At 32.3% G+C, this 23,503-nt stretch overlaps 2 protein-coding genes across 2 annotated transcripts; one reads left to right on the forward strand and one right to left on the reverse strand.

Annotated features, from left to right (window-relative positions):
* Positions 1-586: 586 nt before the first annotated feature.
* On the reverse strand, positions 587-7,565 carry LOC108836069 (ABC transporter G family member 31). The gene is made up of 21 exons (XM_057005729.1): positions 7,135-7,565; positions 6,941-7,061; positions 6,765-6,853; positions 6,592-6,676; positions 6,254-6,416; positions 6,086-6,162; positions 5,843-5,987; positions 5,450-5,751; positions 5,006-5,287; positions 4,602-4,918; positions 4,352-4,512; positions 4,189-4,273; positions 3,525-3,543; positions 3,285-3,441; positions 3,049-3,209; positions 2,623-2,955; positions 2,255-2,545; positions 2,076-2,159; positions 1,854-1,987; positions 1,126-1,780; positions 587-1,052 (listed from the first exon to the last, which is right to left on the reverse strand). The coding sequence occupies exons 1-21, from the start codon at positions 7,467-7,469 to the stop codon at positions 786-788; spliced, it is 4,263 nt and encodes a 1,420-aa protein (XP_056861709.1). The 5' UTR covers positions 7,470-7,565; the 3' UTR covers positions 587-785.
* Positions 7,566-21,037: 13,472 nt separating this feature from the next.
* LOC108833242 (F-box/LRR-repeat protein At2g29930) lies at positions 21,038-23,031 on the forward strand. Its single transcript, XM_018606672.2, has 3 exons — positions 21,038-22,305; positions 22,407-22,547; positions 22,633-23,031. The coding sequence occupies exons 1-3, from the start codon at positions 21,211-21,213 to the stop codon at positions 22,960-22,962; spliced, it is 1,566 nt and encodes a 521-aa protein (XP_018462174.1). The 5' UTR covers positions 21,038-21,210; the 3' UTR covers positions 22,963-23,031.
* The last annotated feature ends 472 nt before the right edge of the window (positions 23,032-23,503 follow it).

A 23,503-nucleotide genomic window follows, 5' to 3' on the forward strand; every position in this document is an offset into this window, starting at 1 on the left:
TATTTTTTAAGTTTTTAAAATTAAATACATATTTCTACTTTATAGTTAAACATACATTAAATCATTAATGTTTCTTTCTTTATACAAATATTCACGTTTCCAAACAATATACTCATTTATTTATATTACTATTAATGTTTCCAAACAATATATTTTTTATACTACTTTCAATGTTTCCAAACAATACAATAATTAATTTTAGTTATTTTATATCTATCATTTTTTCTATTACAATTTTGTAAAAACGTCATAACTTCAAAAATTATAAAACAATAAACTTTAAAATTTGGACAAAAATATTACAAATTATGAAACTATAACAATTTAAATCAAATTAGATTACATATCGATCATCTATCGGTTCAATTAGTTAGTCTCGGGTTTTAGTGATTTTTTTAATATGAATATTTTTTAAAAATCTAAATTGAATTGTCGGATCTCCGAATTAACCAGTATAATCACAGGTTCGGTCGAATATTTAAATACAAAAATATTTTAAATACACAAACTCTTTCAAATTAAAAATATTTGTTAAATTATTAGAGAAATTTTTCATCGTAAAAAGCGCGGATCAATATCTAGTATTCTGTTAAAATAAAAAAGGCTTTTAACTTTATAAATGATACTTTTTTTTCTTTTAGTAATCACGAACAAGAAATCAAACAAATTGAATAAATTGCAATGGAACTGTATACAAGAAAGATCAAAAGAAACCTAACTACATGTAACAAAGATCAAAAGTTTGTCACGGGAAAACATAAAGAAAGAGTAGTCATCCTTTGTTTTTATCTTCTCTGGAAATTGAGGAACTTGACTGAAAGTGCGAATCCAGAGAAGAAGAGAGCGCAAAATCCGACAAGAACGGCAATAGATACACCAATCATGCCTGGCTGAAACCCGAAGTGCTGTTCAATAAATTGCTTGACTGTCCCATGGAACATTGGCTCGTTAATGATGCTCTCCACGTCACCAAGCTGTGAGAGTATCACTCCTTGAAGTGTCCACGCCACTGGACATATGTAATAGAACCATATCCACCACACTGGAATCAACTGAACAACATAAAAAGGAGGTCAACAAGGGTAATAAAGTCTTATTTTTCACTTGCCATAGTGTAATACTTACAGGTTTTGGGACGAGGAAACCAGAGAGGAGATTCCAAAGTGAGTAAAACGCAGAGGAGATCACAGCGGCTAAGTGCTGATTCGGGGTGAGACCAACCGCCATCATGCCGTAGAAGGTGAAGTAGGTGAAAGTGAGGAACATGAACACCAAGTAGAGTATAAACTTACTGAATGTCCTTTCGAAACCAATGGTGAAGTAGGTGATGACACCATAGAGAATGGTTTGGGTGAGAATGTAAGGTATCTCCACAAGGCCTTGAGCTGCTGCATACGGAATTGGTGAATACATTCCTGCGGACTTCTCTCTGTAGAAAACTGTTCTTTCGATCGAAACGATTGGTTGCACCGATGAAGCGTTGCTAACTCCAAGAAACAGACAAGCCGAGTAGAGAGCTCCCATAACGGTGACCAGATCTTGTGTGGAAGTCCTCTTGGTACCAACGTCCCAAAACACAGTGCCGAGTATAACCGCAGCGACCGTTGTGAAGAGCAGTCTCACGAGGTTGTACGCTGGACTTCTCCAGTAGACGAGGTTCTGTTTCCAGAGGCAGAGTCGAAACTGAGATAACTGGTTTTGTGAGTATCTTGAATCGAACCTTATTGCCTTTGAGCCTTGTGGTGGAACACTGAGTTGTTTGATGTTCGCCTCCACTTCTCTGGTGTGGTTTTTACACGGGGTATGGTTAACGACTATTAAAATTATAGGCTAAAGATGAGTTGTCAAGTTACCTAAACTGTTGTGATTTTTTGTATAAATCTGCAAAGTCCATGTTAAATCTCTCCTCCAAAGCAGGTGTAGTTACTTCAAGCATCCAAGTTGCTGGATTGTAACCACTTGAGATTGCTGGGACTCCGTCAACCCCCTGTTGATGTTTTAATTAGGGTTTAGGGTTTGTTTGCTTGGAAAACAAGCATCTTAGTACCAATATCACAACACAAGAGAACAAGTACCTGAAAGTAGTCTACCATAACCTGTGAGTGCTGACCCAATTTCCCACCATATATAACCTGTCCTCCACGTTTCATTAGAAGTAGCTGTACATTTTTAATGTTAAGAAAGATAGCAAACACGTTAACATTATATAGGTTGATGCAAAATTACTTGTAACTCAAGAAAACATAGGGCAAACCTCGTCAAAGGCCTCAAAAATATCAATGCTGGGTTGGTGAATGGTGCAAACGACTGTTCTTCCAGTGTCAACAGTGTTCCTAACAGTTCTCATGACGATGGCAGCTGCTCTTGCATCAAGACCAGATGTTGGTTCATCCATGAAAATAATCGATGGGTTTGCCACTAACTCAACCGCAATCGTTAGACGTTTCCTCTGTTCTGTAGATAGTCCGGTCGTACCAGGTAAACCAACTAACGCATATCTTAGACTATCAAGCTCTACTAGTCTCATCACTTCTTCCACAAATTCCTAACAACAAAACACACAAAAAAATGTTAGTAGTGAAAATATTCAAAATGGGAAACAAATGCGTTAAAAATCATTACCTTTTTCTGATCTTTGGTAATTTCTTGGGGAAGACGAAGGCTAGCTGAAAACCAAAGGGACTCTTCAACGGTGACTTGAGGAGAATGTATGTCGTTCTGCTCAACATATCCGGATATTCTAGCGAACGTTTCTTGTTCTTTTTGGTAACCAGAGATTCTGATATCTCCTTCGATGTAGCCACCGGTCTTTCGACCAGCAAGAACATCCATCAATGTGGTCTTTCCTGCACCGCTTGATCCAACTAAAGCTGTGAGAACACCGGGGGAGAAGACTCCACTCACGTTTGATAACAGTTGTAGTCTTCTCTCTGGTACACCTTGAGAACGCATTTCCTAATATTTCAAAACCAAAAAAAATAAAAAATATTATGCAACCATAGATAAGTACTGATACGACCAAAGTGAAACAAAGAAGTAAAATCTAACCTTTGGCATATCAACATAATAGTTAACATTGTGGAAAGTCATTGTTAATGGTTTGAATGGAAGAATCATTCCTTTTTTCTCACTTTGTCCTTTTTTTACTGAAGCAGTTTGGGTTTCTTCATTGGGATCGTCTAAAACAACTGCTCTAGCTTTTCTTAGAGCTGCAAGAGAGAAAGCTTCACAATATTGCCATAGTGATATAAGAAAAGATCAGGAATTAATAGAGAGACTCTCACGGTTAAGATAAGCCAAGGCGACAGTGACAATGTTGTTGAAGAGAAGTGCGTAAGCAATGAGGACACCGACTCCAATCCAGTACCAGTTGTCCTCTGTTGGAAAACTGCGTAGCCTGAGAAAGTTGAATCCAACTGAAGTATCCGATATAGCGGATGGCTGCTTGATGCGTAAAAGTTTGTAGTTAAACATTAATGTATATTCTAACAAAGTAGTATAATTTAACTTTAATAGTAACACACCTCCATCCACCGTGTGGCTGTGAATTCTAGGGGTGGGCATTTCGGTTTAGTTTCGGGTTCGGTTTGGGTTCGGTTTGGTTTGGGTAATTTGGGTGTTATAAAACTCAAACCAATTAAAACCAAAGTAGCTTTGGTTTGGGTTCGGTTTGGGTTTAATTAAGTTCGGTTCAGTTCGGTTTGGTTTAGATTTAGTTCGGTTTACATTATTATGGTCTAGTTTGGTTCGGTGTAGTTCGGGTTGGTTATAAAATATGAAGGCATCAGTTTTATACTTTTATTAAAAAATAATCAACTCATAAACGATAGAGTGAGAATATAAAAACTTATGCAACATGATTTTATATATAATAGTATTATTTGAATCGTATTTATAATTTTTTTTTAAAGATATGGAAGTTATGAAAAAATGAAAAATGAAACTTTAACTAAAATTTATAAAATGTTAATACATATATATATATCATATATATTTTTACTATATATATATTGGATTATCGGTTTGGTTCGGTTTGGTTCGGTTTAAACCCAAACCAAACCAAACCGTTCGGATTGAGTAAAACATGAACCAATTGGGTTATATAAAAAGCACGGTTCAGTTTGGTTCGGTTTAATTTCGGTTTGGTTGGTTCGGTTCGGTTCGGTTTGGGTTTTTTGCCCACCCCTAGTGAATTCATTGACTGCAATGGCACGTTGCCCATAGGATAACGGCGAAACCCAAAAGCCCCAAGTCCACCACGGTTTAATATCATCTGTCAAAAATGATATGGTTTTAGTATAGCAACTTGTATTAGTTTCTGTAATACAAGTAAGTAGTACTAATAATAAACCTTTTGGAATAACGAATCCACCAAGCAAGAACACTGTTAAGATTGCTGCAGATCCGAACGTGTTGGCAATGACCATATCCCTTGCTAGAGAAGCCATCATACGAAACAAACCGAGAGCCATTTGATGCACCGAGAAGAGGAGTAACATGTATCGGAAAAATCTGAGGAAACAAAAATAATAGATATTTTAAAACAATGCAAAAAACTAAAAAGACAAAAAAAAAGGAAATTTAGGGAAATGTTAACCAACCTTCCTGGTGAGGGAGCAAGGCCCACACTGTAGTATACCACACAAGTCCAGACAACAGATTCAAGGAAAGAGTAAGGCACACGCAATAACCAGCTGGCAATAGACCAGGACCAAGCGGGATGAAACGAGTTATCCCTTTGCTTGTAAAAAACCGGGAGACGAGATATCATGAGAGGCAGTTCAGAGAAACCATTGAACATCATGTGCACTAGGCCGTAGAAAAGGCAAGCTAGATATTCGTTTCCATATGCTTCGTTTGTTGAATGTAATCTAGTTCTCAAGAACATTGTGGCTGTTACAAATCCCACAAATGCAACCTTTATATGGGAAAAAAATGTTTCGGGTAAGAAACATAGAAGGGGACAAACAAGAGGTAATGAAAACTAGGTGGACTTATTAAATACCTGGCATGTCCTAAAAGTGTAAAGAAACCTGTGCCGGTTGATCAATAGCATTTCTCGTCTAAAGCAAACTTTGAGGTTTTCCCATCCTGATATGGCATATTGTGTTCTGCATAGAGCTGAAGGATCCGCGAATGACTTATCAAACGGTGTTCCAAGCTTGGAATCTGCAGCATGCCCGTATTTCGAGCTGCGGAATGCTGCCGCTATGTCTGAGACAGGAATGAATTGATAAGGCTTCGAAGGATCTGCCCAATACTGAGCTTGATCCTTTTTGGAGGTCACCTATATACCAACGTTATAAAACATTTTCTTAGTTAGAGAATAAATGTTTGGGCTACAATGTAATCCTATAATCATATATTTATATATTGATTTTTAGCTTATCCCTATAAACAAACCTATAATGAAAACCAAAGAAAAGAGTTAGGATGTATAATAAAATACCTCTTGGAGAAAATCTGCAACACCTTTACGTGGTGGGAGACGGAATCCTAGAGACTCGAAAAATCCGACCACGTCTTGTCGAGGACCTTGGTATACCATGTAACCTTCTGATAGAAGAATTAAATCGTCAAAGAGATCAAATGTTTCTGGTGCAGGTTGAAGAAGTGCCATAAGAACGGTTCCATCCATTAAATGAACAAAGTTTCTGACACATTTCACAATCTGGAAAGTCGTTGAGCTATCAAGACCAGTAGATATTTCATCCATAAACAATGTTTTTCTTGGCCCTACGGTCATCTCTCCTGCATTGTTTCAAGATTTATAAGTTAGTATTATTATGTATTGTTAAGTATGTTAAGTGAGAATAGATAAGTTAAAAGGAGTGAAAAAGACCTGTTGTTACTCTTTTCCTCTGACCTCCTGAAACACCTCTCATCATATCGTTACCAACCATTGTATCAGAACATACATCAAGACCAAGCACCCTAAGCACATAATCCGTGGAAACACTATGCTTACTACCACTCACAGAAGCAGCCTATAAACAAAGTAAAAAAAAAGTGTTGGTTATTGAAACTAGTTAATCATTACAAAACAGAATTAATCAAAGGAAGTTAGGAGCTATAAGACGCATACCTTCATGAAAGCATCAATCTCAGAAGAAGGACGTACACCCCTTTCTTTCTCTAATCGGGTTAGATCTTTCATGATACCTATAATGTGTAAACAGGAAACATTTGAAGACATTTGACACTTGAATACGTTATCATTGTAAAGTGGTAAAAAACAAGAAATGAAAAATACCTGCAAAGCCTTCGTTTGCGCCCTGACATCTTGCAGCAAAATCAAGCGTCTCACGAACAGTAAGTTCAGCAATGTGATTATCTGTTTGACTAATATATGCTGAAGTCCTTTTAACATGGAACTCATCAAAACTCTCTCCATTATAAGTGATGCTACCCGTTTTCTGTAAAAATCAAAACATAGCTTTATCATTAATACCAAAACAGAGAAAATCGAAGAGAATAAAAAACTCCAAGACACATGTACGAAACAAACTAAAATAGAGATATCAAAAACATAAGATGCATGTGATAAAATATATGAATAAGCAAAGTAGATAGCATCACGGATTAACCGACCTTCAAACTTTGATCAAGTTTTCCTGCGAGAGCAAGAAGTAAAGTGGATTTTCCAGAACCTGGTGGTCCTAGCAGCAAAGTCATCCTTCAAGAACAGCATCATATAAGAAGATGTTAGCGCCTTATACATATTTGCTTCGTAATGAACTTATAATAATCTATATACTATTCACCTTCCTGGTTTGATAATACCACTGACATCTTTCAATATGGTTAGCTTGTGTTTTCTAGTCTTCATTATTCTCAAACTGCTTAAAACACGCTGCAACACAGAGAGATACAAAATAAGAAACAATCACTTAAAATGGTTACGTGTGGAAAATATAGTCATGAGAAAAAGAAGAAGAACCTCGATAAAATCACGAGAAACGTTAACCAAAGTCGGTAAAGCTCTTGTACCGGCTTGAACATCAGCTTCAACTTTCAAATTCTCGAACCGGACTTCAATCTTGGGAACTTCCATACCAACTCTACATAATATTTTTTTTAACATTTAATAAAAACAAAACCTAAAAATAGAAACAGAGAATAAAAAAAGATTACCTATCGAGCCGTTCCTTGATAGCGGAGAGAAGCTTGTAATTATCCTGATCGCTAGTGGCAAGAGCTTGACGAACAACCATCTCACGATCCGAACGATCAAGCTTCCTCACGTCAATCGTCTGCACGACGTTCCCGTTTGCGTAACCTGAAGTTTGCGACCGGCGCAGAGTCGCTAAATGGCTCCCTTGTCTCTGCGACGGTAACCGTCCGATCGCAGCCCATCTCAGATCTTCTTCGTCTTGCTCCACTGTCTCAGCGTTCGACGGACGCGCGAACGATTTTCTACCGGTCTCGACATCGATGTCGAAATACTCACTCCCATCAGCGGCCGCCATTGATTGTTCTCTTGATCAAGATTCTGTTTTCTTCTCTGAGGAGGGAGTATTTGTTTGTTTTTGTTTTGGGGACTCGGTTTGTGTAATTCAGTTAGATTATTAGGTGTCGAAGTTGCATATAAAGAGTCCGTCCATGATCCCCGGGCATATTTGAAGCTGCTTAAAATGACTGAATCACCCTTACTTGTTCAAGTTGTTGTGTGCTTGTTACTCGAGGGTATTAACGAGTTTGATATGCAAAACCCAGTCCAGCTTTGCGTCTCCTGTACTTACTCTGTAGTCGACACGTGTCAGGTTTTTTGCTTTCTTCTTCTCGAAGGTTTTTATATAACGGGAATGTGAATTTATCTGCTTTATTAAAACAGAAGTACACATATAGATTAACCCTTAGTTTTCAATGTTATTTACAATTGTATGCCATTGAGAACTAAATTGAATTTCCTATTTTAATGATTGTCTTTTCAGTTATATTAATGTGTTTCTTTTTTTTTCATATTTTAATGCTTGTTTTTTTTAGTTAGATTAATGTATTTTTTTCTTTCTTATTTTGATGTTTATTTTTTAGTTAGATTAATGTATTTTTTTTATTCTTCAACAATTAATGATATTTTAAAGTTTTTTTTTGTCAACTTAAAGTTGTCTTTTTTATCAACTTAAAGTTGTCTAAACTATTTGAAAATATAAAAAAATAGTTAAAATTAAACATATAAAGTAGATAAACAATAATTAAACACCAAAAATATTTAAAATATATATTTATTCTTCGTCCAAATATTGAAGTTTAACCTGTTTTTTAATTTATATATTTTGGCTTACATTACTCAAATTTATATGTTTTGAGAAATTTAATGTATATATAAATTTTAAAAATTTTAAAATAATTCAAATGGGTTATCCGTATTCGAACCGAACCCGCAAATATTCGAATCAAACCGAAACCAAAATTTATAAATATTTGAATGTTGCTGAAATCTTTAAACTCGGGAATCTCAAACCCAAATAGATTTTAACCGAATCAGTGGGTATCCAAATACACATCCCTAACATAGTCAATGTAAAATGATCAAGTATTACAAATACATCATTTAGTATAAATAAATAAAAACTAAAATAGAAAATTAATACATGTACGGTCGCACGGGTTGTTATTTTCATTTTTATATTATTAATAAAAGAGAAGTACACATATAGAATGCCCCTTAGTTTTCAGTGTTATTTACACTTTTATGCCACTGACATTAAATAATACTTCCTATTTTAATGCTGTCTTTTCCACTTTGATTAATGCGTTTTCCAAAATTAAATTTGAATTAAATACACAATTAAATAATACTTCATATTTTAATGCTTTGTCTTTTCCACTTACATTAATGTGTTTTCTAAAATTAAATTTGAATTAAATATACTTCATTAACTTTTCAATTAAATCAATGTCAAATTAAAAAAAATACATTTTTGTTAAACAAACAATTCATGGAAATTATAATATCAACTCTTCGTTTAACAAATATGAGCGAAAAGAATATTATCAAATTTGAATCAAAACTAGATACTATCCAAACGGATTTACCATTTTGGTATCTAGAGAACCATAACCAAACCTTATATGAACGAAATATTTCAGATATTCGAATCTATTTAAATCATATTTATATACTTCAATATGTTAGCTATTTTTTGAGTTAATATCCAAGATATAAGTTATTTTAAGTTGTTTAAAATATTTGAAATATAAAAAATAGTCGAAAGTAAACATCTAAAGTAGATAAACAATAATCAAAACATCAAAATTCTTAAAATATATATTTATTCTTCATCCAAATATTCAAGTTAAACCTATTTTAAATTTTTAATTTAGGTACTTTGGCTTACATTACTCAAATAATTTAAAGATATATAAATTTTAAAAAATTAAAAATAATTTAAACGGGTTATCAAACCCGCAAAGATCCGAATAAAACCGGAACCGAAGTTTATAAATACCTGAATAGAGCTAGAATCTTTAAATTCAAAATCTCAAACCCGAATAGATTTTAACCGAATTCGAGTGGATATGCAAATATTCACCCCTAACTTAGTCAATATAAAACGATCAAATATTACAAATATATTATTTAGTATAAATAAATAAAAACTGAAAATTGATATCCGTGTGGTCGCACGGGTGAAGATCTAGTTTGTTGTGTTATTAAAGCAAGCAATGAATTTGATTATTTTTTAGTTACGGACATTAATAATGAGAAAATATCAAAGCGGTGAAAATAATAATTTAATTGTAACTAAAAATAATAATTGGTGAGGATGATAAAATCTTTTGAAAACCGAGCAGCCGTCGGTCTTCTTTCTCTTATTCCAGTAGTTGGTGGTTCTCACCATCATCGGAAGAGGCTAAAACTTCGGAAAAAAGGTTTTCAAATCTCTTTACCACCGGCTTTTTATCTCCGGGAGGGAATGACTCCTCTAGTATCTCTGTCGCCGGCTTTGTGTCTCTGAAAAGGATGGCTTTTTTATCATCTCGATCACCGGAACTTACATTCTTATGTAGTGAATTAGTATTATCTTGAAGTCGTGGGAATACTGTTTTTGTTTGGTTCTTCCTGTTTCAGTCACTTCGTCGCATCCTAAGTTGTTTTTTTGGATTCGTTTTTTGTGATTTATGTTCGCTGTGGAGGTATCTACTAGACCTTATCTTGGTCCTTTGTGGTTTTGGGAGATGGTTTCTAGACGAAGCAGTTAACTTGACCTTCAGTTTTTCTCTTGCGAGAAGGTGGACAGTCTTTGTTCTGTAGGTCACTTGGCTGCCTTGCGAGTGTCCGCGTGTAAGAGCTGGTGGTCTTCTTTGACGTTTTTCTAAGTAGCGTTTCAAGGTCTTTTGTCCTTGTATCCTAGTTTTAGTGGTGGTTTCTGGTCATGCAAGTTTCACATGGATAGCAGCTGCTGGAGTTGGTGTAGATTTGACCTCTTGATTGTTTCGATGTTGCTGGTTCTAGTATGGTTTGGTGATATTCTCTTCAGGGTTGAGATTGCTCAAGACATTTGTTCCTTAGGTCAGCTCCATTGATATCAAATTCTTTTGGAAAGATGAAAGGAATAAACTTGTGGACATATATGAGTTTTATGTTCTGTTTATATCTTTGTTCTATTTTGTTTGGTTTATGTTCTTTGTCTTTCATTTCTTATTGACACTATGTATCTCAACTTTTTTCGAGTTAAAAAAAAAAAATCTTTTGAAAACCAATTTTTATTTCTATTTATTTTTGAAATTACTTCTACAAAATTAATAATGAGAAGAGATCAAAGCGGTGAATCAATTCTATTAATGGTTTTACAGATAAAAGGAAACCAGTTTGTCTGTAGCCTGAACTTCCAAATATAGGATGGTCTTAGTGTGTAGGATTCATCTTAGAACTGTAAATCCATATTCCTTGTAAGTGGTTGTAAAATAAAGAAGTGAACAAATAAATAAATCAGTAGATAGTTTTTGTTTGATTTAGAAACTAGTATTGCTATTCGGGGTTTGTGTACATTAGCCTCCTTCATATTTTCATGTAAATTGACTGTTTATTAGAAAGAAAAATGTGACAAAATCAATACAATTAAAACAGCAGTCCTTTTTTTAACATCCCCTTAATTTTGCCAAGTATTTACAGGAGTGCCACTCCCTTTTAATTTTAAATAAATAAATAGAGAAATTAGTTATAACTACCAAACATTAATCTGCTATTTCCTTAAATAAGTTATACATATATTTTTCATTCTTCAATAAGTCATTGATAACACATCACTAAAAGAAAATACGCTACCTATATTTTCTCCCCTATATACTAACATATCTTACCATAATCTACTATCATTACCATTTAATAGAAACAGATTTTATGGTTTTCAAATAATAAATATCGTAGAAGAAGTCAAGTTGGCCGAGCATTTAACTTACACCAACTGTGTGTTAACTTTTTTTTGTAAACTGTGTTAAAAGAAATAAAAAGACAAAAGCTAATAGAAACTAAATTAGTTGTACATTTATTTATATGAAAACACAATTCACTATGCACGACAAAGCCTTTAAATACTAACATTTTATACATAAACTAAATCACTAATCATATTAGAAAAATATATCTAAACGGGTTAAAATTTTTAAAAGAGATCGGTCAAAGAAGAAAACGGGTTTAAACAGGATGGATTTATCTATTACTCCCTCCGTTCCCGAAAGTAAAATTTTCTAAAGTTTTCACGTTTATTAAGAATTTAATAAGTATTTACATTTTAGTTTACTATTTATTTTTATATACACTTTCCAATAAATATCCACCTATCAAATTTAATTAATTCAAATACTCACAATTAATATTTCTCAAAAGTATACAAAATACCTTAAAAATATAGAAAATCTATTTTGTGGAAAAATAATAAAATAAAGAAAATCTTACTTTCGGAAACGGAAGGAGTATAATATTTGTGACAAAGTAACAAATACTTTTTTTGAATTTCTATAGCGTAAAATATCCCGCACTTTAAAGTGCGGGTAAAAATCTAGTCTATACTATTAAAACACAAGAGGTTTTTTTGAGACTATCTTAAAGTTTTAAAATATTTACCATTCTGTGCCACTGAATATTTTTAATCTATGCTTTTAATCATTTTCCTTTAATTAATCACTAAATTGTTTATATTCAAACTAATTATGCCTAATTTGACGTCAAAAAAACTAATTATACCTAATTTCATGCAACAACACTCGATTTTAGCCAACTAAATCTCCCACCAACACAATTATTATACATTAATATACTTAAATGCAACGTATATATGTGCGAAGATGCAGCTGATCTATTTATTTTTAAATGCAACGAGTTACATAATTGTTGAAAGCATAGTGTCCAAACAAATTACGACACCTACCAATCATATAAAATATAGTATAACATATGCTAAACATTTCAGTTTTCCATATACTCATAATTAAAATTCAGTATTGGATATCCTTAGAAAAAAAGAAATATGTTTTAAATCGTGGTAATAGTATATTTAACAAGAAAACTAAAATGAAGAAAAAAAGATCTTCTCTTTCTAACCATTACTGAATTTGTTTTAAATCGTGGTAATAGTATTGGTTATCTTTATCTATGTGTATATTCTTCATATATTGAGTTTACTATTTGGCATATTCAGAAAACTACATTATATGGTTATAACGAAATTAACTGATAAAACAAAATTAACTGTATATCTAATCTATTAAAACTGAAGTACAAATTAAGATTAACCCTTAAATTTGTACAATATTTACAGTTCTATGCCACTGAATTAATCAATAAATCTAATATTAGGTATTTATTGTACTTTCCTTATTTAATTAAAATTAAAACTATTACTTCTTATAATCTAGGTAACCAATAAATTTACCATATTTTGATACTCTATGCAATCAATTAAATATAAATTTTTCGTTAACACACATTAACAAACAATCATTCACAAATAATATGACAATCCAGAGAAAATGTTTCGCATGATGAAAATCGAGAATCGAGATCCTAACCTCTTCGATTTGATGTTCCTTCGGCTAAGCTAGAAACAAAGCTAATGCTACTCGAATATAAATTTGTAAATATATTATTTTATTTATATTTCATATAAATAATATTCCAATGAAAATCGAATATGTTAAATGCTGAAGAATCTATATTATTAAAGTTGAAGTACAAATTGGAGATGTTTGGAAACAAGGATAGTAGAATAAATGAAATATGTTTGGCAACATAGATAGTAGAGATGTGTACTTTCTTTTATTTACACATTTAGCCATTGTATTTTCAATAAATTAATAACAAATGAGAATTGCTTAGAAAGATGAATAACATATTTAATACTTCTTTTTATTTAAAAATTTAGCCATTGTTTTTATAATAAATTAAACAACCTTCTTTCTATATTTTTTTTATTTACAATTCTGTCACTATATTTACAACTATTTATGGTAAAAATAAAAACACAAACTGAAATATATATAGTATATTATATAAAAAATTAAAAACAGTATTATTACATTATTTAGTTTAGTCAAATATAAAAATTTCAAGAGTTCAATTTTCAAAAAAAATATCATAAAATTCATAATAATTCATAGAAAACTAATGCAAAAAATTAAAACTTTGAAACATGGATAAAAGTATGTCAAGAAGAAAAAAAATAATGGCTTATGTTATTAATAAAAATTGGAAATCCATTATATCATTTTTAAAATATACAAAATGGACTAATCTAATTACCTGAAAACATTGTTTTGTCTAAAATAATCATAAAATAAATTTTAAATACATATTAAAATATGCATATATTCAAAAATTTATTTTTACTAAAATATTTTCCAATAACCGTTATCAAAAATATTTTCAATATATATAAGAAAAATACAACAAAAAGATTAATTTTATATACCAACTTAAATTAAGGTTTTTATATTTCACATTAAACTTTAAGAATATAATATATATGATTATTTATAAGATGGTACATATAAAATACTATTACTTATATGATTATTTATATTGACATAAAAAATGAATAGCAATATATTTTTGAAATATACACCCGCACGGGCATGCGGGTCAAAATTTATTTTAAATTACAATGTAAATATTTAATTAATATAGAAATATGTCACATTGTTTAAACAAAATATTAATATAAAAGTATTGTATAGTTGCATTCTAAAAATCATTTATTTTAACAACAAGTCAAATAAATATGTTGATTGGAGAGCGAATAACACAAAGTCAGAGAAACACATAGTTTACGAGAGATACTCTAGAGTATGTCGAATTTATTATAAAGAAAGTTTCACTAAGATAAATACATTCAATATATAGCTACAAACAAATAATATATTTCACAAAAGTGAATAATAATACCCGCGCTTTCGAAGCGCGGGTCAAAATCTAGTATATTTTTAGTATAGATGACAGCTAACAAAAAAAATTAAGATTTAAAATTCATAAATATTTAAATATCTAATGTGAAAAAGTCACTGCAGAACATGATTCAAATCATATGGTTTCGCATTAGAAATTAAAATAAAATCAATGACTTTCAAAACAAAACATATTTAGCTAGAAACATGTAAAACAAAACGACAAAGAATGAAAAACATATTAGATCTTTGAATCTAAAACTTAGAATATGCAAAACGTACTAAGAAAGATTTATAATAAGCATTAAGCAAAATAATATAAAGCAAAAAGAAAAAGAAAAGAAAGAGATACATAGTCAACATAGAAAGAGGACAATAAAACTGAAAACCTAACTTCTTAGTTAAAATTTAGAATAGAAAAAAATTAAAAAAAAACATAACTAAAAACTAAAAGAATGTAAAAGCTATTTATTGGTTCAACTAGTGTTTCAACCAGTAACCGAATTCTGGGTTTAGTGTTTTTTTGTCAAATTTGATTAGGTTTTTAAATATTGTTTTTTTTTCACAAAATCTAAGTCGAATTTATCTTGGATCACCGGGTTTACCGGTCCAACTGTGATTCGAGTTTGATTTCAAAATACTGCCAAACCCGAACCGAATAAAAAATCAGAACTTAAATCAAACCGAAATTGTTAAAAACCCGTTTTTATTTCTTTAAAACCTAAAAACTGAAACTAAACCAAAACTTCGGTTGCCCATAAAAACCCAAAAACTCAACGAGTACTTGAATATTCGAAATATGATAAATATATTACTTATTTTTAATTTACATATATATATATATATATATATATATATATATAATTTCAAAATAAAAATATCCAAAATAGCTGAATTACTCCAATTACCTGAATTTTGTGGTTTTCTGGGTTTAACTCCTGTTTTAAAGTGTTTTGAGATTTTTTCCTTCAACCCAGAATTAAACCGGATCGACCTATTATAAGAAAATAAAAACATGACCTAAATCCGACATTACCTAAACATATTTGATCCAAAAATCTGGTGTTCCTTAACGGGTCTTAAACATTCTAACACGATTAACCCAAAAACTGAATAACATGAATCGAAAACACGAATGCCCAAATTATGGGCCGTCAAAATAAATTATTCTCAATTATAAGTGTTAAAACTCAAATATTAAAATTTAAACAAAAATAATAGTAATTTTAAATTGAAAAAATGTTATCCCACATTTTTAAAGCGCGGATCAAAATTTAGTTCCAAAATTAAAATAGAACATCTGATTGGTATCTTGTATATCCGTTACTGTATAACCAACATAATAGATATAAAACTTTATAGTTAAATATTTTATAACACATAAGAAAAAAGGATAAATAGTTTCTCTCTTTGTTCGCCGGCAAAAGAAAAACTACCGTCTGAAGAGAGAAAAACTTAGAGAGAAGCGAGAGACTTAGAGAGAGAAAACCGCCGTCATTAGTTTTCCGGCCGACGGGTGGGCTCCCATAGCCACCGTCGGTCCGGTTTCGTGTCCGATGTTTAAGCTTCCGTCAGTTTGTTTTCTTTTTTAGGTAGATCTTTTGTTTCCGCCGTCGCACCTCTCAGTGGACGGTCGGCTATGGCTCGCCGCTGTTGCTCCTTATCTTCAAAGGCGAACAGTCGGCTCTAGGATGTGTCTTTGGCGGAGGATCTGTTATGCTCCGGTGGCGTTTCGATTGGTGACTAGGTTATGGGGTTGTGGGCTTCGAATGGGGATGAGATCTCGTATGTCGAGTGGTGCTCTCCGGTGTTTGAAGCGGTGGTGATGAAGTTGGTGATGGTGATGACTCGGGATTGAGATATCGGGTGAAGCTGGATGAAGCTCTCAGTGTTTTGAATCTAAGTGAAGTTGTGGTTTGCTCTCTGTCGAGGATGGAAGCAAGGGATCAGTGTTTTTAGCTCCGAGGCTTTGCGACGTCTTGTAAGTTTTGGTCGTGCCCTCCGGAGGTGGTAGCTCTTGGCGGCGAAGACGTGGAGGACGTGCGGCGCCTCCTTTCCTTTCGCTAGGGTTTCCTGTAATTTGGGCTTGTGGGCCTTTTATCTTTTATTCTTGTTGTGGCCTTGTGTTTAGGCTTTTTCTTTGTCTGTTTCGGTTGGACTTAGTTCCCTTGGGCTTGGACCCTTTAATGAATTTTCTTGACGGAAAAAAAAAAAACTACCGTCTTTCTTTGTTCATCTTCAAGACTTCAAATCATTTTCTACTTGCCTGTAACCCATTAACAAAATAAACACTAGAATTAAAGATATCAATGTGAATTCAAATTCATGAATCAACGGACCTGCCTACTGTATCCGCATGATAAATAAATATATACTAGGTAGCAATCCGCACCTTGCGAATAAAATATTTATAAATTAATTGGTAAACTAGATTCCGATCCGCGTTTTTTAAAGCGCAGTATTGTCTATTTTAAAAAGTTAATTTATAACATAAAATTTGTAATTAAGTTTTATATAATGTATTTTGTAACATTTAATAGTTAGTTGCAACATTATTTAGTAAATGTTTTATATTTTTGAAGTTGTTAAATTTTTGTAAAATTTAAGTCAAACTCAAAGTCCATATAAGAGAATTCAATGTATTAAGCCCAAATGGTATCCAAGTTATGATAAATTTATTGACTATATATTTTTGTTTACTTGTTTGAATATTTATGTAATTTAGAAAATCGTACGAAATATATTAATGTGCACTATCGCTTATATTAAATGATATATATATATATATATATATTCCCTAAAATTATTTTTTAAGAATTTAACAATTGATTGAATAATAATAAAAAGATGCCATAATAGTAGGAGTATATCTATTATTGATAATTTTTCTTTCAAAATAAAAATTTATATTAATGAGTGGTATGTAATTGTAAATAATTCAAATAACCAATGACAGAATCTTATTAGGAATTTTTCTTAATAATATAGATTAGATTTTAATATGCGCTTTAAAGCACGCAATTTGTTCTTATGTAAAATCTAAAAGTTATAAACATTTTTTTGTTACTGCCAATTACATTTGTAACATAACTAAATGAATAATTGTGATAATTACACTGTTTACAATATATGATGTTTTATTAATTATGATCTAAAATAAACAAATAATATTTTGTTAAAATAAATGAAATGAGCTAATTTTATATTTTGTCTGTAGAATTGTATCTGTTGATTACAAAAAAATATATTTGATACTTGTTTGTTTCAAAAAATTCAAAATAAGAATAAAAATGAACTAAAGAGAATAAAAACAAAAGCACAGACAATAATAAACCATAAACGTATTGGTAGTTAGTTTATATTTTTAGTGTAAAATACCTTTTGAAATATAGTTAGTATGATTGTCACCTGTTTAGTTAATTTATAAATAATTTTATTTTTAAGTTTCATTTGACTTATAATAAGGGGCATCGTTAACTTTATACCACACATCTTTCTCAAACAAAAAACTTTATACAACACACATAATATATGGTTGCTTTTTTGGATTAACCAATATATGATTGTTTGGAATGAATGAAACATTTATATATAGACATATTAATTAGGTGATTCACCATATTAATAATGTTTACACGATAATAATAATGTTAAAGAATGTCCAACGGCATAAAAATGTAATTACTCTAGTAAAATATGATTTTTTTGAACAGAGGATGTGAGAAGCTTTCTTATAATGACACACTAGATTTTGACCCGCCCTTGAGAGGGCGGGTATATTTTATTTTTTAGTTTTATTAGAAGTTTAATTTTTATATGTGTTTTTGATTATATTTGTGTATTTGTTTGTGAACTATTTTTAATTGATTTATAAGAGATTTTAATAAATTCTATCAAAATGGTTGGACTAAACCATTATCAATGTACGCGATAAAAGGAACCTATATTAATATGTCATGTTCTTATTTTAATAGATTCTGACTATCTTTTCAGAGGGTGGATATATTTTTGTTTTAATTTTTTTAGGGATTAATTTCATATTTATATTTTTCTTTACATATTTGTGTTCTTCTTTGTAATCATATTTGTGTATAAATTTTAATTAAAATCTATTTTATAAAATAATAGCAATTTAAAAATTGATCTGACATACGTTCAATTGTTTGTAATCATATGCCAGTATATCAGGCTTTTTGTAATCATAGCCGTCTTTTCGAGATCTTGACCCGCATGTATAATGTTGGTTTGTAATTTTTTAGTTTTTTGTGTAAATATGTAATATTTTTGTGTAATTTTTTCTTATATGTTAAAAATAATAATATATATATCATTTTTGACAGCCCTTTAAAGGGCGGCTATTTTTTGTAAAATTTAATTTTCATATTTATGTTATTAATCATGTAGGAAAATATTTATGTAAATCTTAAATAATTAATAAGAGATTTTAATCTATTCTACTAAAATAGTTGGATTAAATCTATATTAATAGATCATGTTCATAACTTTAATAAAATAGATATACATTTCGAATTTGCAAAAATATTTTATTGGTGTATTCCTAACTTTTTGATTCCTTTTCATTCCCACTAACAATAATTAAAAATTGTATTATTTTTTGACATGGACTTTTTAACCAAAATTATTTTAATTGTAACTAATATTAACAAATCCCGAGATTTTTTCCATTGAAATCTATAACAATAATATAATATCTTGTTTTTCATTTTTTGTTGCTTATCTTGTTAGAAAAATAATTTTAAACATATAACATGTTCGATTATTATATATAAGCTAGTGTTTGATGTGATATGATGATTTCTACATATAACATGTTTGATGATATACGTATATATTAATATATGTTTAAGATATACAATTTAATTGTATCGACATGGGTTAATTCGAGAACTATGTTTGATGTCGATGAATAAATATTAGTTTTAAATACTTATACATGATGGTTTATGTTTAGATTTGGTGGGTTCAGTTGTTGACATTCAAATCTTGGTTCATTTAATGATAGTTTGCGTGTTGTAAGTTTATATAGTTTAGTACGTGGATATGCTTTAGTTTAAATTATATTGAGTAGAACTGTTCTACCTGAATTACAGTAACATATATTTAAAGAAATTGTTTTTTTGTTTAATTAAAAGATCATTAAATAAAAACATAGCTTATAAATAACTAAATGGCATGAAATAGTAAATACTGTTGAAACAGAAGGGTACCTCAAAAAAGGGCCTTATGTTTTAATAGTATAAATAAGTATAATGACATTTTTGTGAATGAATTACATTTTAAAAGTTACTTATTCAAAATATTTCTTGATTAATAAGTTAGAGATTTTTCTTTTAGTTTAAAATGTGCTTCTGTTTGGTATATTTACCGGGTTAAGATCGAGAGGTTTTCAGTTTTAATAAGATAGATATAAAGTAAATTTGCCAATCTTAACTTAAAATTACCTTTTTTGTCATGTTATATTGATTTTATTAATAAAGTCAAAAGGCTCAAGAAACACATATTACAAACTCGGCCCAAACGAACCCGAGCCCAACCAACAGAAAAAACAAACCCAAAAAGATCTCCTAACATTTCCAGGCCCATTAAAATTTGACCTAAAGCCCACCGCCCACCGCTCCACGTGTTGAGATTAAACACCAGGGAGAAACGTGTGGTGGTGGTTGAGTCATCATCTCCGACGACTGGACACCGCTAGACTCGGAAGCCGACTCGCCACCGGACCCAGGAACCACCGTCTTCAACTCCAAGCGAAAGTCGTCACTGATTCAAACTAGGCAATTTACCCCCGGAACAAGATCACCAGGAACTCCCACGAACACCAAAACCCACTTCTAACAACAATATCAGAAGTAAAGGGAATTAAATGCTTCAACACACACGCCAAAGCTTCGGAGTCACATCCAAGCTCGGCCACCACACACAAGACGAAACCTTCTTACAGTGCGAACTCTTCCAAGGAGACAGAAGCCGGCGACCACCGCCGATGAGGAAACGGCGCGGCCCCAGAGTCAAAGCGCCAGCCATCCATCGAGTAGGAGATGCGATACCGGAAATATAAGCTGGCGGTGAGAGAACTACTAGAGCCTCATCATTCCAAAACCGATGAAAACAGAAGAAAAAGGGAGCCGAGTGACCTATCCCCGCCGATAAACACATGCAGAAGAAAAAAAGAAAGAAAAAACTAAGGAAAACCGGACCGGCGGTGGTTGAAGGAGCCAAACCACCGGCCGGAAACTGAAAAGTCGCCGGAGTTATCTAGAGAGAAAGGAGAGCGTTTAATGCTAGAGAGAGAAGAAAATGAATCACTCTCTATTCACTCACTTAAAGTTACCTTACATATATAAAAGTTTCTAAATCTTAATTGATATTGAATAAATAAAATTCAAAGATGGAAAATAAAAAAATTTGCAATGATTTCTTACCCAAACGAACTTTCTTAAGCTTCTAAACGAACTTGGCATCTAAGCAACAGCAAGAAAAAAGCCCTACATTAGCTTGGTCCTTTGTTATTTTTTTCTAGTAGTGACGCTTAATTAATCTACTATTTAGTACTTCCCATATAACTGGAAAAATTTAATGCCACAGCATAATTGATAATACGCTGCGTTTTGACTCTTCCTCTTCTTCGATCTCTAAACCAAATCAAGCCGCTTCGTGTTCTTCGACCTCACTTACATCGTCTTGAACTATACTCTTGCATGATGTTATAGATTCTATGATCTCTTGCCCTTGCCTGGGTAAATGACACGAAAAAACCTTACTCGTGTTTAGCTTTGAATAGGTTCAGTTAAAAACCCTAACCTAATGTCTGCCCAAAAGGTCTCTATGCGTTCTAGAGATTTAATCAGCAGTATGCCAGATGAGGTTCTCGGAAAAATCCTGTCGTTGCTTCCGACAAGACTTGCTGCTTCCACATCGGTTCTGTCCAAAAGATGGAAGAATCTGCTTTCTCTTGTAGACGCGCTTGATTTGAGTGACGAAATCGGTAACCCTCGTGGTTTCTCTGATTTTGTGGACACAACACTTGATCTCTTAAGCAACTCTTCAATCATCAAAACATTCTCTCTTACTTTTACACGCTCTTTGCGACGTCGTCATTGTGAATGGTCTCGAGTGGAAAAATGGATTCGCACTGTCCTGGAGGGTGGCTTCTTGGAACTTCACTTGGGTGGTTTTTGTACACATCGTATACAATCTGAGTTCTTCACGAGCAACACACTGGTCAAGCTCACGTTATCCAATGAGTTTTATCTTGATGGTCTCGGTCCACTTGGTGGCGTGTTCTTCCCAAAGCTCAAATCCCTTTCTCTCCTTTCAGTTGGGTTTTGGGACAATACGACGTATGAGTATCTCATCGCTGGCTGCCCTGTGCTTGATGAATTGTTATTAAGTTATGGTGAACCCTCGGATGGTAATGGGTTTGGGTTTATTCCTTCTATAGAGGTTTCGAACCCTGCCATTAAGAGACTGACTATCTCTTACCATTTTCATGGTTACGTTGAACCTCCTATTAGTGAATTGTTTTGGACACCAAGTCTTGTGTACCTCGACTATTCTAGCTATGTCGCAAGAAAGTATACTGTTGATTTTGACTCGCTTGTCGAAGCTAGATTGGATCTTAGATCAAGAGAGGAGCGAGTTTTAGCTGTGGAAGAGGATTGTTTTGATGTGGAGGATGATACTTCAGAGGATGATGGATATGATTATGATGATGATGATGATGATGATGTTGATGATGATGAAGATGGTGGTTTTGGTGAGGACGATGATATTGAGGTTCTCGTTGTTGATGAGGATGTTGAGGAGGACCCAGATGAAATTTTACGGCCTGATGTTACGGATCTGGTTGCAGGGATAAGCAATGTTAAAACCCTTCACCTGTCATCGGATTCTCTTGAGGTCAGTTTTGCTACTTCTTATGTTTGGTTGTTTCAGTTTGAAGTGCAGAGTTTCAGTTCTTATGTATGTTTGTTTTTGTTTTGATAATGATAAATCTCCAGATGTTTCACTTATACTGCAAATCAATGCCGGTGTTTCACAGCCTCCTTACCTTATCATTTGAGAGTGACAAAAAAGGAGGCTGGCAAGTATTGCCACTTCTACTCAACAACTCTCCTAACCTAAAAACCTTAGTCATCAAGGTAAATATCAACTTCATTTAATGCACACACCCCTTTCATTTGCTAAATTACTGTACATGATTTTTTCTTGTGTCCATGCTTTCAGAGTCTTGTGCACAAAGTCACAGATAGATGCGGGGATGCCTGTATTTGCATTGCTAAAAGAAAGAAGAAGAAGATGGAGGAAGAAGTATGCTGCTTATCTACATGTCAAGTGAAGGTTCTAAACATTTCCGGGTATGGAGGAAGTCGTAGAGAGCTTAGACAGATGAGTCATTTCTTGGGATATTTGAAATGTCTTGAAACCGTCAAGGTTGGTGTCAAAGCTGAGAATCACGGAGAAGACGACAATGTTAACAATAACTACCAGAGAATCACCAGTGCTCTTACTAAGCTTCCCAAAGCTTCATCAAACTGTCAAGTTCATTTCTTCTGATTCCTTCTTACAAAGGAAAATCATTTTGAGGCTTAATTATCTTTTAGAAAACGCGTTAATTGTGATCCTTGAGACCAAGTTACCAAGCGGCTCTTTGTAGGCTTAGCTTCAGTTTTCAGTTAACGAAAATATCAAAGTAATTGCATCGTTCGGCATCTTTCAAGAAAGTAGTTCATAGTGCCCAACTCATGTAGGATCAAAAGTTTTCTTGGTAAAACAAGACCAAGACATACAAAGTATCATCAGAATTTTTGACTTGATACGTTAACAAACTGTTAAGAAACTAACAGCCTAGAATATATGGACCTACAAGCCTAGAACCTTATAAATTTTCTTCAAAGGCGAATTCATTTATCTAGACGTTGTATCTGGATGTTAACATTCATATGTTAGTCTATACTATTATACTAGATGATAATCAATATTACAATTAGAATGCATCTTGTTATCAAGACTTTTTTTTATATTTGATTTGGGGTGAACATTCGGATACCATTTGGTTCAGTTTGGTTGGTTCGGTTCAGTTATGTTTCGATTTTTT

This window comes from Raphanus sativus, chromosome 3 (assembly GCF_000801105.2).
Source record: "Raphanus sativus cultivar WK10039 chromosome 3, ASM80110v3, whole genome shotgun sequence".
Classification (NCBI taxonomy): Eukaryota; Viridiplantae; Streptophyta; class Magnoliopsida; order Brassicales; family Brassicaceae; genus Raphanus; species Raphanus sativus.

Bases quoted from the DNA above. Each gene is read 5' to 3' on its own strand.
- LOC108836069 (XM_057005729.1), bottom strand. From the start codon at position 7,469: ATGGCGGCCGCTGATGGGAGTGAGTATTTCGACATCGATGTCGAGACC. The intron at 7,062-7,134 runs GTAATCTTTTTT...AATATTATGTAG, and splicing joins ATCAAGGAACGGCTCGATAG to AGTTGGTATGGAAGTTCCCA. The intron at 6,163-6,253 runs GTATTTTTCATT...TACACATTATAG, and splicing joins CGCAAACGAAGGCTTTGCAG to GTATCATGAAAGATCTAACC.
- LOC108833242 (XM_018606672.2), top strand. From the start codon at position 21,211: ATGTCTGCCCAAAAGGTCTCTATGCGTTCTAGAGATTTAATCAGCAGT. The intron at 22,306-22,406 runs GTCAGTTTTGCT...ATAAATCTCCAG, and splicing joins TGTCATCGGATTCTCTTGAG to ATGTTTCACTTATACTGCAA. The intron at 22,548-22,632 runs GTAAATATCAAC...CCATGCTTTCAG, and splicing joins TAAAAACCTTAGTCATCAAG to AGTCTTGTGCACAAAGTCAC.